The 20,715-nt window shown below is 34.8% G+C and overlaps 1 protein-coding gene across 1 annotated transcript in view; it reads left to right on the top strand.

Annotated features, from left to right (window-relative positions):
* LOC136040801 (early growth response protein 1-B-like) overlaps positions 1-20,715 on the top strand; it is a 91,766-nt gene that overhangs the window by 44,227 nt on the left and 26,824 nt on the right. Inside the window, exon 2 of the mRNA XM_065725130.1 lies at positions 5,353-6,463. Within this exon, the coding sequence (XP_065581202.1) occupies positions 5,353-6,463 (1,111 nt within the window). The remainder of the gene's footprint in view (positions 1-5,352; positions 6,464-20,715) is intronic.

Raw genomic sequence — 20,715 nt, forward strand, 5'->3', positions numbered from 1 at the left:
TCACGGAGTTTTCAGAGAAATGTGGAAAAATACGCAAACCTGAATGTAAATTCTGTGTTGACGCTAAATATTTCTCTTATAGTCTCATGTTGCAGAAAAACAGGAGGGGGCCAAAACGTGTATCTTAAGGCATCAGAGTACCTCCACAGGCATTTTTTTATCCTTCACTCTAAAGGATGTACGTTTGTTCGTATGTCTTGTGGGTTTTTAGGCATATGCAGTGGCGCTTCTAGGCCCGGGCAGACCTATATTTGACTCTAAATACCTTTTGTTTTAAATAAAAGGTATACCTGTGGTAAACTTTGCCCCTCCCCCGCCAGATAATGAGTCCTGAAACCACTACTGGGAATATGCCTAATAAGCCTATGTTTTTTCAAAACTTATGAATAGGATGAAGTTTCATTAAAAAGACTTGTGAAGATAATTAACCTAATAATTAACCTTTATTCTAGCTGGACTTTAATGCTTACTTTCTTCGCGCACAATTTTGCATAATCTTTAAATTACTATTTTATTTATTGCTATACTTTCACTTAAAATTGTACTAGTTTCAGTTTAAGTTATACTTAAACTGAAAATCACACTGTTTGACTAACAATCTCCCTGTAATTTCGTATTATTATCAAATCAAATTTCTTCATGACAAACTTCTTTCAAAAGTACAGGGACACATTTGTTCGATGTACAGGGTAAATTTCTGGAAATTTTCAGCGCAAATGAAGGTGCAAATTAGAGAGAATTATAGAAGCTATCAAGTTCAAATCATTTTATTACAAAATAATAGAGCCTCCTGTTTAATACTTAACATTTGAATAAGTCCGATTGTAAATTGCCTTCATATGAAAAAATTAACGTAAAGCCTAAGGGACACAAATGAAATGCTATTTAATAGCTTAGAGTAATAGGAAAACGTTAATAAGACATAAAAAAAATACGCGTTAAGTAAGGAAATAAATGGATTCTCTAGTGCTTAGTCATAATTCATCAATCAAAAAACAATATGTGCAGGCACATAAGCAGAGAGGGGCCTCTTGGTCTTTACTCCGTCTAATAAACCTTGAAGACTATATATTTTCTATAATTTCTGGTATTTTTTACAGAATTCCCACATTTTAATGATCTTTTCCGATTCCTCCCCTCTGTACTAAGACCTTGCATATTCGCTTGATCATTTTTAAGGTTATTGTTTCTTTAAGGTTAGTCGCATAAAAGGACAGTAGAAGAAGGATTCAAAAGTACAATACACAATGTGGCAGCAATATTAATTATTCCATTAGGACCAGTTATATAATCATAATTCTTAGAGGGCAAGATTTTTTAATTAGACAATAAAAAATTATACTGCTAATAATTAAAGTTAGAATTTATTGGTTTTATATCCGGAAGCCTTGATCAGAGAGGGAAAAAACGAAAAGAAAAATAACAATTGGTCATCTGTCCGATTTTATAATTCTAGGATTCAAATCTGAGTGGCATTTGAAGGTAACAAAGGTTTCTTATATGGTAAGCCCATTTTGATAATGGTTGCTTTTCAGCAAACGTGAAATTTGCAATTTTAATGTGATCTTCCATTCAGCTGCGAAAATGGCTCCATTTTTGTAGAATTTGGCTATCAGAATTCTGGATATTCATACAATTTCGTCCTTGGATTTTTTTTTCCGACTTTCATCGTGGTCGAGTATAAATTTTCTATAAATTTCACTCCAGCTGGACTAAATACTAAATTTTGTAAGATTTGTAAGCAAATTTTCACCAGATTCGGTGATGATCATGCATACAAGTTGAAAAATTCTGCTTGGATTACTTGCAAACATTTGCAAACATTTATTTCACATATATGGTGATATTTATGCACTTCAGTGCACGAATTTCACGAAATTCACGAATTTCAAATTTGAGGTATCTAAAAGTCATTATCTTTCAACATAGCTAAAGCTACTGAAAATAAAATAATTTGAAAGTTTGACCTTGTCGAGCAATAGACTTTCGATGATTCTTATAAACTTTGTTGACATCAAATTTTGGAGACACGCTATATTTGAAAGATACTTTCAGTTCTGTAGTTTTCAGAATTGTGCTACTTAGATCATTCAAGAAAGGGGTGATCTGCTGCTACTGCTACTTTTTCTAAGAATTCCTCCCCACACAAGGCCTTCCCTCGAGCCCAACACGACTGTATACACTGCTGCTCCACTCCAATAAGGCTCAAAGCTTCACTCTCAACTCTTTCCCATGAAATCTAATTTCCTTTTTGAGCTCTGCCTTCACATTTCAGGAGCGACCTTTTTATCATTCTGCCCTAGATGTATGGTCAAAAAGGTTTTGGCAAATCATCATCCGTAAACGTAACCTAGCCATCATAATCTTACCACCCAATGGCAACGCTTTAACGCTTTTGAATATAATTTTTCCAATGCTCGCAAGATTTTTTTTTGTCACTGGAACATTGTCCGTCATGAGTCAACTTAAAAATCTCAATCATCCCTTAGTTCTATGACTATTTACCTTAGTTCTGCCCTGGGATGAATGGATGGATGATAGACTATTTATCAACAAGTGAAAATGCATCATTTTTATGCAATCCTGAAAAGGATTGAGGTATCTTAATGTACGGCAGAAACGCCATTGATTAGGTCTTGGCCATCTAATTGGAATGCTGCTAATTCTATGCCTTTTGGCGTCGCAGCCTTGAAAATTGGCAACACGGTAGAGATGTTCACGTGAACTTTAATTGTGTGACCTTAGTGTGGCAAAACTAAGGTTTCCAAAATTGCCTGAATTCTGTGGCTAGTTAAAATTTTATATTTGGAAACTTGTGAAAAAGGGGCTACTTGCAATTCTATGAATTAGAAAAAATTTAAACCCAAAGGCGTAATTTTACCTGCAAACAGAAAAGAATTCTGGTCCAGTCAAATTCATATCTATGACGAAAATAAAGGAGTTACCCGAAGTACGAAAATCTAAAAATGATTTTGTCTTATATTTGTTTAACCACCATTAGTCTTCGGGAATCAGAGAGGTGGGTCTCAGGGACTCGGGCCTCATGAAGAATAAAAAATTGTTTTCTGAGTCACCAGTTTCTGACGCTCTAATACAGCGTTCTTTTGACTATTTATCCTTGCAGAAACTAAAAAGAGAGAAGGGGGGGGGCAAGGAGTAGTAAATAAAACACTGCTTGTTGGATCCTCAGGAAACTAGTGATCTGTTGTCGATATAATATATTTCGAACAATATAATTTTTTGACGTTTCATTATGTATTTTGGATCCTTCATTGTACATTCAAAGAATTTTAACGTATTAATGTTAAGAATTGGATTTGCATTTGTCTTCTCAGCTAGGAATGTCCTTGCCATTCCTTATGTTAAATAGCGAGGATATTCACATATCATATGCCAAGCCACTAATGCATCACTATTACAATCTTTGGAAAGTATCCATCTATTGAGTTGTGTAATTTTAGAAGAAAAAAAACTCAATCAGTTGAAATATGGAGCAGATTCTTATAGCCAAATTTTGGGTGTTGAGTATACCCCTTTAACATTAGCGTCAAATGCGGGGGAGGGGCTATGACCCCTATTCTTTCAAAAATAACTGTTTTTGGATATATTCATTGAAAATACTTTCTTTGTATTTTTATCAATGAAATTGATAAAAACAACAAATTTGTCGCCCTCTTGACATCAAAAAAGTACATTTTGCACCCTCCCCCATAAATCCGTAAATTGACGCCAGTGACATTTACTACATTTGTTCCCTTTGTTATTTTTCTAGTTTTGCAATGGGGCTTCATTTGTTCTAGGAATAACTGACAACTAGCGACAGCCAAAGGTTCTAATATTGTCACCCAATCAGAATTGTTTGTTCTATGGAATTTTCGCTTTAAAAAATTCACAAAACACCACTAGAAAGCACCATTTTGATTGTGGTGCTAGTATTACTGCATGATTAAATAATGTCAGGTGTACTTCTTCAAAATTCGGCTGAAATTAGGGAGTCTTGAGGAAGAGAATTTTTGGAGTGTATGAAGGGGATGAGCTTTGGGTGGAAAACTTGTTGGAAAATGGGTGTCTTATTAATACTAAATATCTGGCACAGTTCATTCGTGTGGGTATAACTCATCGTGAGGATGTTACTTGATGACTTTGTTTGTTTGTTTGTATCAGTGTTTTTGAAGGGTTCTCTGTTCTTTAAATGTTTTGATCAAAAGTTTTTATTTAATCCTTTAATTTTATTTGTATGTTTTTAGTTGTATTTATATGTTTTTTTGTGGCTCCTGTTTTTTTTTGTGTGTTTCAAATACACTATACTCTACTATTCCCTCTGCAAGGCTTTGCCATGTTAGGTTAGAAGACATACAATTTAAATGTTTCAACCTCAGATGATAGCTCTGCTTTTATTCGATAGCTGCGATTCAGTTTCACCAATTTACTGAATTATATTTTTGAAATTTCCTTGTCTCACATTTTTTCTAGATTGAAAATACATGGAAAGCTGGTCGGATAGCGATGAGAAAAGAAAAACTATCCTCTTTTTTAAAAGTTTAAATCCTTCTTTAAGAGTAATCGAAGTAATACCATAACTCAGTCTTGGTGAATGGATAGATCTGGAAACCTTAGACTGACATAATAAAGACAGGCGCAATGTTAACTGTATATATTCATTATGGTTTCTTTAAATATAGCACAGGATATTGGTTAGTCGAGCTTGACAAAAGTTTGAAGACAACAGTTTTGTGTATTGCATATTGCCTCCACTCCGAAGATTGCACACTACTTCCTTTGTTCACTATGTTAAACTCAATCTTTAGTTTTACTTGTATTCCTAGTTGTAGAATTTAATACCTTTGTTTCCATGCATTCAACTAAAATAACGAAACAAAAACATATACGATGTGCTAAATACAATGGCGTATCCAGGATTTTTTTGTTCGAAGGGGGGGGGTGTATAATAAAAAAGCAAAAAAAATTGTTTGTATGCACTTTTGTCACGTTTTTACAAGTCGGGCAATTTTTCTTTTTTTAGGAGGGGGGGGGGGGGTCGAAACAGGTTAAAAAAGGAGATAATCCATCCACAAGCTTGATAGCGACTGCTAAAACATTAATAGGGTAGATATAGTTGGACAATTAACTATTTCTGGACAAAAACAGTAATATTTGTTTGTAGCATGACAACCTTTTTCACATCCTTATAAGAGCCCTTACGCAGATCATTTAGTCGTTGTAATAGGTAAGGGAAAAAAAAAATAAAAAACAACAACAAGTGCAGAAGAGAAAACATACAGATTGCTACTGCTTTATAACTTTATTTAAACCTATTTTTGTTGTATTTTGTGTAACTTACTTTTTTTTCAGTTCCAGCAATTATGGCTTGACGATATTTGTTCTGGAACCGACACCATTGGTCCTCAGGCACCTCGAGCCCATCCTGTTTCCATTCCAGAGAACTCTATCCAAAACGAGACAATACGCCAAGAAACCAATGAAAGAGAGACAATTCCCACTGCCAACCAATCAGAGAACCTCCTTATTCTAGGCGTAGCTCACGGCACAGAACAGGAACCTTTATCGATTGTGGATGATATGTTTGGGGAATCAGCGGAAGTGTACAATGGAGAGGATGAAAGTAAAATTGAATCCTATTCTGCGGTGAATTTAAGTCCTCGTCTGCCAACCAGGCCTGATGTGAATCGATACACAAATACTCTTATTTACGATGATGAATTTGTTGATCTTGATTCTCTTCTGGTTGAAACGACAGAAAAGTACGCTGTCGATTCTCCGTCTGTTATGCAGTTAGAAACTCCGTGCAATACTGAAGAAGAAGTGCGTGATCAAGACACATTACTTTATTCATATCTTAGTCAGAATTCACGATTTTCAAAGAATCAGCGACGTATTAAATCTGAAACCCTTGAAGGACTTTTTGCCAGATTAGATAACAACCCACCAAGTCAAGACTCTGAGGGGCTTTATGCCCGATTAGAAAGTCATGCAACAAATACGCTATCCCTGCCTGTAGAAGCCCCAAATCAAAACCAAGTGTACATAATAAATGGTGTACAAAACCAGATGTCTCCACCAGCAAGCCCTGATCAGCAGATGCAAGCAATAATAACTAAAGATCATAATGGCCAACTTTGCACAATAATTGATCTTGGGGTTTTGCAGATACAACCACAACAAAGTTCAACCCCTAGAATTATAACACCACCATCATCACCTGATCTGGATGACTTAATAGGGGTTACCAGACATTCAGAAGAGTCAGACGATCACACAGTTGTTGATGATTGTCATCCTGCTCTTACGGTTCAAGCACGGAGTTTAGCGGCAGAAGAGAAACCTAAGCGGAAAAGAATATGGGGAAAGAAAAGGCTGTCCACGCATGCATGCTCTCATGTGGGATGTGCCAAAACCTATACAAAATCTTCTCACCTAAAGGCTCACTTAAGGACGCATACAGGTAAATTTTAGCTCCTACTGTCAATCAAAATTTTGATTGGTTGGAAATAAGTTTTGTATTTAGATCTAAATTTATTTTTAAGGTTGATTAGTGCAGTAATTTAAATTATTCATGATATTGAAGGTTAGTGGCATGGGTGTTTTAGTTGTTTTTTTTTTTTTTTTTCACTAAAGGTAAGCATATTGGACCAGTGGTCACAGAATATCAGGAGGAGTATCATTTGGAAGTTCAGACATTATAATGTCTGAACTTCTAGTGGCTTTCTTAACTGACAACAGAAATCACGTCACAGCAAAATATTCATTCATGCCATTTTGTTCCACAAAACCACGATCTTAGCCGGGTAGACACTCCGTCACCAACCTCTACTGTAAAGTGTAAAAATACCTTGTGATGTCAGCTAGGTAGCCGTGGTAACACTTGACTCAATCTACTGATTCCAAATTTACATCTTACATCTACCAATTTACATCAGATACATCTACCTCGTGTCAGATACATCTACCAAATGTATCTTTCGTTAAGAGAAATTTTGAAGCAGCGAATAGAAATACAGATGGATAGATAGATAGATAGACTTTTTCCATATAACAGTAAAATAATTACACAACAATCTACAAATACTTATAAAGGCTCCATGGCCTGTAGGAGGGGGATTATGAAAAGATCACATAAACATTAAACATTTACAACTCTTAAATTAAACATTTAACCTGTAATTTAACATTAAACATTTAACCTGTAAATGTTTTGCTTCATAGAATGGAGAGAAAAAAAAATCAAAAGTTCATTAAATAAAATTTATCAAACTGCAATGAATCACAACATCTATAAATATAATAGTAATAATAATAATAATAAACAGATAGCGCTATATACGTCAAGGAATAATTCATCACTTAAAAAAAATGAAAAAAATTGCGAGACTTTTGAAGGTGCCAGACGATTGACATTCTCGAGCCGAATCGGGAAATGTGTTCCATGATAAATGGCACGCAACAAAAGGATTAAAATCGAATCTTATTGTTGGTGTATGTGGAGTTTGGATATTTAGAGAACAACGGAGATGATAATTTGACCGATCACTTTTTCTATCATCATTTCATAAGAGTGCAAAAAGAGAGATTTCGACTAAAAGTTTGTAAAAGAGTGCTATTCTCGTCCTAGGAGGAAGAGGACGCATGGGATAAAAAAGATATAAAAACTATGAAAGTGTGCAAGCTGGCAACCGTGACCGCGAAATCACTTGAGATGATACTGACAAATAACAAGAGCGAGAAAAGAATTTATGATTATTTTTGGTTTTCCAAATGCAGCTAAACATATAGCACAACTTTTGATTTATCAAAAAGTTTCCCGCATTACGCAGACCATAAACATTCGTCTAGTATTCCCGACATTATGTTTCCGCGTTAGACAGGTATCTCGCACTACGTGAAGAAATTTAAAGATCTTCTTGAGGGACCAAATATTTTCCCATATGTGTCACGCTTTCCGTTTGGAGCAAGTTCGGCTTTTGACAGATTAGGCTATACTGTATTACACAAAGGCATATATATATATATATATATATATATATATATATATATATATATATATATATATATATATATATATATATATATATATGTATATATATATATATATATATATATATATATATATATATATATATATATATATATATATATATATATATATATATATATATAGAACATAGCGTGAATCTTCCCCAAGTCAAGGAGGTAACCAAGTCAAGCAGCCAGGAATGAGATCCATGTAAAAAAAAAAAACGGAATATGGTAAACCGATCTTCAAATTACAATTATTCACCGAAAGTATCTTTAACGCGTTGAAGTGAAAAGAATACACTCAATGGAAGGAGAAAAATGGTTATTTAGATTGATTACCATGTTGAAACGAGCATCTTGAAATTGTGTTCAGTACATAGGACCTTAATCATTATCTATTTCCTTAAGAAACTTGTTGTCCGATATATGATAAGAACATGATTACAGATATTCATCACTTTTAGTAATTTTGAAGTCGGTAGAAACAGACAAATTAAAATAAATAAGGTATCGCTCTACCAGCGTTTTTCCTTTTTGGGAGAACGAGATGGTTTTAAAAGATGTTTTTAATAATCAGCAATTCAAAAATGAACACATATGTTCAGAATTCATAACCAAATCTTATAAAAATCTTAATTAGATATTTCATTGATTTCAAATACATAAATAGTATGATAGAGAAGCTAGTACATGCGCACAGAAGACGTGCGGACTTGTTAATTTGATCTTAATAAGGAAAGTAAAACTCATTTAGAGTCTTGTTGTTTATTAAATAAAAAAAAACTAGTTTTTTTTAACTGAAAGTAAGGAGCGACATTAAAACTTAAAACGAACAGAAATTACTCAGTATATGAAATGGGTTGTCCCCTCCGCAATCCCTCGCTCTTTACGCTAAAGTTTTTAATTGTTTTAAAAAGTAGTACTATGGCAAAGAGTCAAACTTTAGCGTAAAGAGCGAGGGATTACGGAGGGGACAACCCATTCCATACACGGAGTAATTTCTGTTCGTTTTAAGTTTTAATGTCGCTCCTTACTTTCAGCTAAAAAAATTAGTTTTTTTTATTTAATTTCTGAACGTTTTTGACTTAATGCATGTTTGGTTTTGGCTCTCCGCACATAAATTATCAAAATGAAATTTGTATATTAATTCTTTTTTGGCTAAATGACTTTCTCTTAGTTTTGATCAGACGATATTGAGAAATAAGGGGTGGAGAAGGAGGCCTAGTTGCCCTCCAATTTCTCGGTTACTTAAAAAGGCAACTAGAACTTTTAATTTTTAACGAACGTTTTTTTTAGTAAAAAATATACATAACTTAAGAATTAACTTACGTAACAAACTTTCATAACCTTATATTTTTATTATGTATACGAGGGGGTTTGTACCCTCGTTAATACCTCGCTCTTTACACTAAACTGTAAGTTTTGTCCCAATTCTTTAAGAATAGCCCCTGAATCAGAAAGGCCGTAGAATAAATAGTTTAAATTACTAAAAATACTTTAGCATAAAGAGCGAGGTATCTATCTTCTCCTAAATACCTCGCTCTTTATGCTAAAGTATTTTTTAGAACCCCTCATATGCGTAATAATCTCTGTTTGTTTTAAGTTTTAATGCTACTCCTTACTTTTAGTTGAAAAAAAAAACTTTTTCATGTTTATTTTTATAGTAATGCTAGAAAATACCGCGCCCTTTTCTTTGAATTTCTCTTCCCTCATGACATATTCCTCCAAGGAAAGATCCTCCCACATAGCCCCCTCCCCTAAACCCCACCCTCAAACCAAAACAAATCCCACTGAAAACGTCTGTACGCTTCCCATTAACCATTACTGTATGTAGACACTCGTCAAAGTTTGTAACTTGCAGCCCCCCCTCCAGGGACTGTGGGGGAGTAAGTCATCCCCAAAGACTTGGTTACTATGGTTTTTGACTATGCGGAACAAAATGGCTATCTCAAAATTTTGATCCGTTGACTTTGGGAAAAAATGAGCGTGGGAGGGGGCCTAGGTACCCTCCAATTTTTTGGTCACTTAAAAAGGGCACTAGAACTTTTCATTTCCGTTGGAATGAGCCCTCTTGCGACATTCTAGGACCACTTGGTCGATACGATGACCCCTGGGGAAAAAAAATAAAAATAAACACGCACCCGTGATCTGTCTTCTGGCAAAAAATACGAAATTCCACATTTTTGTAGATAGGAGCTTGAAATTTTTAGTATAGGGTTCTCTGATACGCTGAATGCGATGTGTGATTTTCGTTAAGATTCTATGACTTTTAGGGGGTGTTTTCCCCTATTTTCCAAAATGAGGCAAATTTTCTCAGGCTTGTAACTTTTGATGACAAAGACTAAATTTGATGAAACTTATATATTTAAAATCAGCATGAAAATCTGATTCTTTTGATGCATCTTTTAGCATCAAAATTCCGTTTTTTAGAGTTTCGTTTAATATTGAGCCGGGTCGCTCCTTACTACAGTTCGTTACCACGAACTGTTTGAAAGTTCTGAGGTCGAAAATGGACAAAGTCAGGAGAATCCTTATCCCTTTTATCCAACACTAAAGAGCATAAACAGCTTAAATTTCCTCCCACTTGCTTGCTACTTTATCTTAAGCGACCAGGATGATCTCAGAACAGAGATAATGTTCTAACCCTCCTACACTCAATTTAAGAGTTAAGTCAAAAATGAGTTGCGCTTCCCCTTAAGTCACGACTTGAAACCATCTAAGGATTGAACTTGGATCTGAGCTTTGTTCCTCTCGATTCAAGACCATTCCCATCCTAGAATATGTTTTGAATAACAAACAACTTAGAAACAACAGATATGCTCAGACCTCCAAACTTATACTTCTGAAATATTATTTATGTATTCTAGTTATTTAAGACGGATAAGTAGTATGATACAGAAGCTAATACATGCGCAAATAGGAATTGCATGTTTCGTAATTCAATCTTTATAAGGTATGGTTTTCCTCCCATTGAATTTCATTATCCAAATTTTTAAACATTACATGGTCTAAACCAGAAACGCCATTTCCAGTTTTCTTTATGGAGAGGGGGCACAAGAGTCAGAAAGGGCCTTTTTTCGAGGGGAGTTACAAAACGAACTTTAAAAAACGCATCAAAATTTTCTATATTCATTTTTATTTCGTTTTTTATGAGTTGTACAAACATTTGGGAAGGGGGGTCAAACCCCCTAACCCCTTGGTTACGGCCTCGCCCTCCTGTCTTAAAATATTTAATTTATTTATGTATAGGTATATAATCTTGAAATAGGCTATACAAATTATAAAAAAAAAATAAATGTAACCTCATTATGACAAGCGTGCTAGGGCCAAAGGGACAAGCTTTAAGCTCAGTTAGCTATAGATAACTGAGGAAACTGGCGTCAGGTAATATTTTTTAAGACTGAAAGCCCAAACAAGGGGAGGAAGGTGTAAAAAAAACTGCTGCTAAATCCATCCAAATAATAAATATGGATATGTAATTTAAAAGAGCAAACGGAAAAAAATAAAAAAAAGAGCAATCCTCCTTCGAATATTCCTCCATATAAAGTTCCTTCCTCCTTAAATCCGTATCCTCCGGGTAATTTTTTACTGGTTGAGAACTCCCCGGAATTTTTTGGGTGGTGGGGTTTACAAAAAGAACTTTAAAAACGCATCAAAAATTTGTTTATATTCTTTTTCTTACGTTTTTTACGAGTCGAACAAACATTTGAGGGGTGGGGGTCAGACCCCCTGCCTCCCCCGGGATATGGCCCTGCCCTCATTGTTTACAATATTTAATTTGTATATGTGTAGGTACAGAGTTTCAGAATAGGCTATACAAATAAAAAAATAAAAAAATAAATGTGGCCTCATTATGACAAGCTTGCTAGGGCAAAGGCGCAAGCTTTAAGCTCCGTTAGCTATAGATAACTGAGGGAGATGGCCTCAGGTAATATTTTTTAGGACTGAAAGCCCAAACAAGGTGAGGATGGTGTAAAAATTTGTGCTGCTAAACCTATCCATATAATAATTATTGATGGTTAAGCTTAAATATACGTAATTTAAAAGAGCAAACGGAAGAAGAAATCGACTAAAATAAATGAATGTCATTTAAAAGATGGAACGATCGAAAATAAAATCCGAATAAAACTAACTTTTGACAGAGACAGAGAACTAAGGTGATTTAATATCATGTGACTGACCAATTCAAATTTAAATATATGTTTGAAGTTCCCAGTCTTTCCAAGAATAATTCTGATTCTCTCTCACAAATTTAGGGATTTTTACGGGATAGTCGTATAATAAACATAAAATACGTAATTTGACACTATCGTAGCAAATTATTCTCATTAAAAAATAATCTTATATTCCGTATACTTCGACAAAAGATTGAATTACCCGTAATTTCTTCTGGTGTATAATATTAAAATGTAGTTGGATACTCAAAAACCAAGTTACTGAAACAATATACAGCGCAAAACTTTCCGTTTTAACACCAAAGGGTTTAATTATTCTTGTGGTTTTTGTAGGTCGTTCAAAATCAGCCTTGAATTTATTTCTTTTTTTCTGTAATGACGTTTCCTATCTTTTGTTGTGAAAGGAGTAATTGCTTGATTATGCTTAATTATTCATCCTCATTTCTTATTATTAATTACAACAACAATCTTGTCTCTTACCTTCAGGCATTTTGTAATTAAAATCATCCTTTACTGAATTAATCCGTGCATTATAAAAGTCTTTCAAAATTGAAGCCCAAAAATCTTTTATTGGGGTTAGCGACGTCATTCAGATGAAAGACAACTGACAAATAGTTAATTGGGTTTGCTCTAAAGTATATTAAATAAAAAATAGCAATTTTTTTTAAAAACTGAAAGTAAAGAGCAACATTAAAGTTTAAAACGAACAGAAATTGTTTCGTATATGAAGGGGAATGCCCCCTCCTCAATACATTGCTCTTCACGCTTAAGTTTTTCAGTATGTTAACAAAAGTTCTTTTTCTATTTAAACGGTCCTTATGTTTCAGGAGTCGTTCTTGAAGAATTGGGACAAAAAGTCCAACTATAGCGTAAAGAGCGAAGCATTGACGAGGAAGTATCCCCCTCACCCTCGCTTTAAGTTTTAACATTGCTCCTTACTTTCAGTTGAAAACGTTTTTGTTTGATTTATGATCCTTTTTCAAATAAGGCCAAGATATCCGCCTCCATATTCCATGGAAAGTTCCTCCCTCGAAAATTCCTCTATGGAAAGCTCCTATCTCGTAAAATCCGTCTCCTCCGGATAATTCTATGCTCGCTGAGAATTCCCCGGAAAATTTCTTTAAGACCATTCCACTCGGAAAATTCTCTTTAGCCTACTTTCATAAAAAACAACGGATTTTTATTTAATTCCTAATAACTTTACTATTCATGTGGGATATCTCCCCCCGTGGAAAAATTTTCCTGGGGTCAACACCCTCCCCCAAAGGAAAGTTTTTCCCGTGGAACTTTCCAGAAATTCTTCATCCATGAAGAATTTCTCCCACAAGAAACTCTCCGACGGTGAATTTCTCCTGCAGACCCTGCTCACACCACACAAAAAATTCCTTGAGAGAATTTCAACCTATTTGAAAATTTTCCCCGTACAATTTCCCTGGAGCACCCCCACATGTAAAATTGAGTCGGCAAAGAGGAAGTAGCCTAAGACAAATAATAATAGATACAAACGTGTAGGAATTCTGCCGAATTCCCTCGTGTACAATTTCCCCTCAAAAGTTCTTCCCCAGAAACTCCCTTCTGCACGGAAAATTCTCCCCGTGGAAAACACCCCTCCCCCATAGAAAATTCCTTCTCCTAAAAAATGTCGGGTTACTTCTCAATAACGAATGGCATATTTAGGCAATAGGCAACTTTCATAACTTACAGCCCTTTCCCAAGGGGCCGTTGGGGTCAGCTTATCTCCAGAGCCGTGATTTAACCTTTCAACTATGCTGAACGAAATGGCTATCTCAAAATTTTGAACGGATGACTTTGGGAAAAGAAGGGGGTGAGAGAGGGGATTCTGTCTTTTTGGTCACTTAAAAACGGCACTAGAACTTTTAGTTTCTACTTCAATAAACCCTTTCCTGATCTTATAGGACCGTTGTTTCGATACGATCTTCTTGTCGAAAGACAAATAAACATGGCCCTTTTTGTGAAAATCATGCAAATTTTCTCAGGCTCATAGTTTCTTATAGGTGATATTAGAAATGATGAATTTTATATATGTAGAATGAGCATAAAAAGCCAATATTTTTGATGTATTTATTGTTATTTTAGGGTTTCGGTTACTATTGGGCCGAGTTACTCAGTACTTACAGTTCGTTACCAGGAACTCTAAGCTGAAATTAGAAGTTAAAAACTGCGATAATAGTATAGCAAAGGCTACAGATTTGTTTCCCCACATATCCGTATGTTGACAAAAAAAAAGGCTAATGTTAAAGGCACTTCGTCTTTAAAGTGAAGAAGTGGCTCGCTACTTGTCAGACACCACGGATGTGCATAGCGGGCCTCAGAGTCCTCTTCCTCAAAGATAGTAAAATTTCTAGAATTTCTGGGTACCTTTTTTTTTATTTATTATTGAACCTCCCGGAAAAATTGTTTGCGTACGTGCGTGTTATAGGCTACACATGAACGGGAAGTGAATTTTTTGTAGGGATGAAAATTATAAAAAATTGCGAAAATAGTACCAATTACAAGATTTAGTTAGAATCAAATCCTTTATTGCATTCCCTAACTGGTTAGGATGATTTCTACTAGTTCTAAGCTTTAAAGACTCTTCAGGTAGGCTTAATTTTCCTCTCAGTCATACGATTTTCCAAATGAAGCTCTGTTCTCACCGATCCATCGATTTAAAAAATCACAGCGTAATTTTTGAAGCGAAATGTGAACGTGAAGTTACTTTGGATGAATTTTTATTTCGTGTTTTTGTATATGAGGGAAGTTATCCCCTCCTCAATACTTTGCTCTTTACGCTAAAATTTTTAGGTGCTTTAATATTTTAAAGGTATTCAGCAGTGGATGGATTAATTGGAAGTAAAACATTTCGTGTATGCATTGCATTTACGCTTGGTTTTTAGTAAAAACAAAATTTGTAACTGAAATAAAATTTCTGCCCTGAGCTGTTAAAATTCTACCATTTTTTAAAAATTGTATCAAAGACACTGTAAAATTTGTAAGTGTTCTAAATTGAACTTTTTCAACTTTGGCGACTTGCCAATTTGCAAAATACACAATTCCTATTTCTTTTGAAAGATTTCCTTAATTCCACGTTTAATATGTGAAAAGTTCACATGCTTTACATTCCATCAAATTTGGTGAGAACTAAGCTTGAAACGAGAACCAGTCGAAGACCAAAGCAATTTTGAGAAAAAATTATAATAATAAAACAAAGAAGAATTATTTTGAATCTGAGGATAATTTGGTACGACACTAACGTTTTAACCCTGACCGGAATGTCCATACTATCCTAGTTAACGACAAATCGACCACTCGATTGGGCAACATTCACCTGTGAATTTTTAATACATTTCTTAGCTAAAAATTTAGACCGATGTCAGAAAAGCTTTAATATTTCGTCTTTGTTCCACCTAAAGCTCGTATCTGACATTTTCACACGTCTCTGACTAAAACTGTTGACTGAGCTGTTGTCAAAGGGAGGCAGCGGAACAACGTAGATCAGGACGATCGAAGTATCATTGAACATACGTTCTTCAAGAAATGGGAATAAAAGTCAAACTTTAGCGTAAAGAGCGAGGTATTGACTAGGGGCTGTCTCTCTCATACACGGAATAATTTATGTTTGTTTTAAGTTTTAATTTTGCCCTTTACTTACAGGCAAAAAATTGTCCTTTTTATCGAATTTCTGATCGTTTTTCAAATCATACCGGGAAATTTCACTCACCCCCGTTCAAAACTTCCCCGGAAAATTTTTTCTCCACAGAAGGTATCCCCGTGGATAATGCTTCCCAGCCATTCAAATTTAAGAAAAGAAAAATGAATTCAACTTAAGCTGATATTCAGCGTTGAAATTTCGAGTCCTTGCATGTTCATTATCCCTTTTCTCCCACTCCTCATATGTATACTCTTATTCTCACATAAAACCTATTGAATCTCCCTGCTGAATCTCCCTTTGAATGTAGATCAAGCTTTTGGCAATAGTTTCTGAAATTGGAAACGTCAAATACGACCCTTATGCGTAGTAGCAATGATTTATAAATAAAATGTCAAACATCATAAAAAAAACATCAAATGTCAAAATGAAATGTCAAAAAAGAGATGAAAGTCACTCAGATATTATTGGAAAACTCGTAGATATTGTCGTAGCAATGATTTATAAATAAAATGTCAAATGTCACAAACAAAACGTCAAATGTCAAAATGAAATGTCAAAAAAAGAGATGAAAGTCACTCAGATATTATTGGAATACTCGTAGACATTGCCATTAATCGGAGATTGTGAAGAATAGAATGCTTGAATGGGTGGGAGCCTACTAGTGTCGGCGGCAGTAGTAGGCCTATGGAGGTTTTGTTTAAAGTTTCAACTTTATTAGGGAATGAAACGACAGTTGGTTTTTGAAGACTCCTAGTGGCTTACTCTGAAACTCACTTGAAACGCTTTGAGATCTTATAAATGAAAAATCGTTCTTTCTAAGCGGCATCGGTCATACCCAAAAGAGAATCGTTGACTTTGATTACATATTTATTTTCTTGACTATTTGTCTGGGTCTTTTTTCATTTTGGTAACTTACCAGAAACTTAAGCCGTAGCAAACACAATGAATTAAAGTTTCAAATCAAAATGTCAAACTGAAGTTTATCGAGGACGTTGGTTTCAGAAAATAGAACGTGGCCTAGGCGGCACTTAGTTAAGCCCTAACTTAAATAGAAAAATATTTGAATTAAATCAAAGGTAGATGGCGTAAACTTAAAATTAAGGGAAAAAACGTAAAACTCTTAAGATAGAAATTGATACCGCTTTTGAACTTAGTTATGCCATCGATGTTAGACAAAAACAGGATCGCTCTAGTATTGATCTGTTTCTAAAGGTATCTGGGAGTCTGGAGTAGTCTTTTTACTTTACCCAATAATTTTGGTTTCTAACAACCAGCTGTTTGAAATACTAGCTGAAACGCTCTCATTTAGGTAAAACTATGGAAATAGAAAAATAAAAACATTAATAAACACGATTTTAGGCTAGTAAAACTCAAAAAAGAATAACATAAGTCACAACAACAATTATCGTTATAATCACAAATATTATAGCTATTTAATCAGGAGAATTTCGTTAGCGCAAGCGAAAAACAATAATGTAAAAGAAAAGAAACAACCCAAGCACAAGTAGAAATAAAACCTGATTCGTTCTCATGTAGGTGAAACTAAGGAAATAGAAAAATAAAAGCAATTAAAAAATTAGACTTTAGGCTAGTAAGTTTAAAAAGAATTAAACAATTCACAATAATTATCGTCCTAAAGTAACCACAAAGATCACAGCTATACAATAAATAAAGTGTCCTTGGTGCAAACGAAAAAGAAGAATACAAAAAAAAATCCAAGTAAAATAAAATGTATATACAAAAAGTAATATGCACAGCTTAAATTGAACTTGATTTACTGTTGAAATAACCTTTCTGTTATTCATTTGGCTAAAGTGGCATTGTCTCCTAGCATGCATGTATTCATAGCAAGGGCCCAAGGGCGTCCACGTACCAGCGGAAAATCTAGAAGTTTTCCCAATTGCCTTGTAATATCATATTACACTATGCATATTTTCTATTTGTAATTTTTTTTATATATTACCCGTCTCCCAATAATGTTCGGCTCCTCTGATATAAATTTCTGCTCTTGTCTTATAGTTTATTATGTATGAGAAAATTATTAAGCCTAGATGTTGGTATTGTAAGTCTTCAAGTAAATATAAGTGCTCTATCAAAGAATTCATGGTAACGAACTGTAAGTAAGGAGCGACTCGGCCCAATTGTAACTGATACTCTAAAATAAGGGTCTGTGTTAACACTTTAATAATCAAAAGAACTGGTTTTTTATGCTGATTCCAAATATAGAAAATTATTTAAGTTACCATTCAAAAGCTACGATCCTGAGAAAATTTGCCTAATTTTGAAAAAAGAGGGATGCACCAGCAAGCGATCTTAATGAAAACCTAACCTTCAGATTCAGCTATGCAGATAACTTTACTGCTTTACTGTAGAGGTTTCAAGTTTCCATTTACAAAAATGTGGAATTTTGTATTTTTTTCCAGACGAAGGGTCACAGATGTGAGTTTATTGATTTAATTTCTTTTTTTTTATATTTCCCAAGTTCGATACAGTGACGAACCAATAATCCTACAAGATCGGGAGATGGCTCATGAAAACGCTAATTAAATGTCCTAGTGTCCTTTTTAAATGACTAAAAAGATTGGATGCGAGCAAACCTCTCCTCCATGCTCCCCTTTTCCCCAAAGAAGCCCGATCAAAATTTTTAGATAATTATTTGGTTCAGCATAGTTTAAAGACCCATTAGCTATGCCTCTGGGGATGACATTACCCCCACAGACCCTGGGGAAAGAGTTGTAAGTTATACAATTTGCGAACTGTTTACATGTAGTATTTGTTACTGGTAAATTTGCGGAAATTTTTCGGCGGAGGGATTTCCTACCGGGAGACCCGTTTTCCATGGGAAGAATTTTCTGTGAGAGGAAGTTTTCCAGGAAGAATGTTCTAGGAGAAATTTTACACGGAGGGAATTTTTCGGAATTCATACATAGAATTCTTTTTATTATCTCACTTTCTCCTTGGCTTCTCAATTTTACAAGTGGAGAAAATATTCCGGGGAGATTTTCTGGGGGTATTTTTTGTACTGGGGGGAGGGATTTTTCACGGACGGAATTATCCATAGGAGAATTTTTTGCGGGAAAAATTTTCATTGGGAATTTTTTTGTACGGAGGGAGGAGGGATTTCTAGCTGGATTTTGAAAAACTATCAGAAATTAAGTAGAAAATACAATTTTTTTTAATGACAGTAAGAAAAATTTTCCAGGGGGTATTTTCAGCGAGGAGTAAATTATTCGGGGAAATATTCCCCGGGGGAATTTCCGTGGAAGGACTTTTTGTCGTGAAATTTCCTGGGTAAATTTTCGAAGGAGGGGGAGGGGTATTTTCCGGTGTGGTCTGAAAAACGATCATAAATTAAATGAAAAAATTCGACCGAAAATAAGGAGTAACATTAAAACTTAAATTGAATAAAAATTATTCCGTATATGAGGAGGACTGGCCCCTCGTCAATCCCTCAGTCTAGTTTTAATGTTGCTCCTTCCTGTCGGCTGAAAAAGCTTGTTTTTTTAAATATATAATGGCTTACCTAATTCCAACAGGTCGTATCTTTGACAACCATGTTTAACTGAACCGAAAAAGCAATGGCTTTTTTCAGGACCATAAATATATACAGGTTTGACCATCGAAGGGGGGAGAGGATTAGATTATCGTACTGAGGGGAATGTAGCAAACATGGAAATGGTTCATTGTGTTTTAAGGCCATAATTTTTCGATGTGCGGTTTGGTTGGAATATCTTCAACCTTTTAACCGCGTGATTGACCATTATTCTTTTAATGTCTATTGTCTGAAGGTTAAAATGTATATTCTCCAGTTAAAAATCTATTTATTTAAAACGGAAATTCTAATTGGGGTTTTAACATCAATGAACCTTCATTGTTGCCTCGCTAAATATCTTTAAGCTCTGTTTAAACAACATTTCAAAGATCATAAAGTTTCTGAAATCTTTTTAAATTTGGCCATTTTAATTTTTAATTCTCTCGTGATAACTTCATTAGCTTGCGCATTTTAAACTCTGGAAATTAAAACTCTGGAAATTTGCACAAGACGCGCAAAACAAAAAGTTATAATCACGGAAAAGCGCAAAAAGGGATCAAGCACTCTATTTTATAAAATAAGCATTGTAAAATAACATAGCAATTTGACATTGACTCAAATGATTATGTGATGTTCTCCGGGTGGTCAACTGGCATGCTTTCTCTCGAAATTTGACAATTATCTCTAGTTTTTATATGCTGACAGATTCTGTGTGTTTGACAATGTGAAATTAATTACATCTAAATCATTCTATTATTGCAATCGGTTTGTCGCAGATCCTTTGGTTCTAGTCTGGGTGCCTCTGGTGCTGCCTTTTATCCTGTGTCAATGGCTGCTCTTACATGTAACGCAATACTCTAAATTCTTAACGAATTTCTATAGTAGCATTTTTGCAATATGTGCATATTCCTGGCCATAAAGTGCCATAGGTGCCGTATGGCCATACCTATTCCTGGCCATAAGATTCTTTCATTATTGATGCAGTATCGACAGAGCTTATACTTGCTCATTTGAGAAATGCTGGAATACCCCCTCCCCTTCAGTAAAACTATTCTTTAAGACTCCTCCACCAAAACTATAAGGATCGTAGTTAATAATGCTTCTTTCCTGTTTCTAATCCCTCCGCCCAACAACAATTCTGTGATTCGTAAAATTTTGTGATGTTTAAAATTTTGTGATTTTGAATTTGTGTCTCTCCCTGAGGGATAGAAGTCACACTATTTTTTTTAAAGAGGCCCCAAACGCTTGCTTGTTTTCACTCTAATTAAGATAAAAGTTTGACAGTAGCCTTCTCTGGCAACGGGCCAAATGATCGGATTCTA

This window comes from Artemia franciscana, chromosome 21 (genome assembly GCF_032884065.1).
Source record: "Artemia franciscana chromosome 21, ASM3288406v1, whole genome shotgun sequence".
In the NCBI taxonomy this organism is placed as follows: domain Eukaryota; kingdom Metazoa; phylum Arthropoda; class Branchiopoda; order Anostraca; family Artemiidae; genus Artemia; species Artemia franciscana.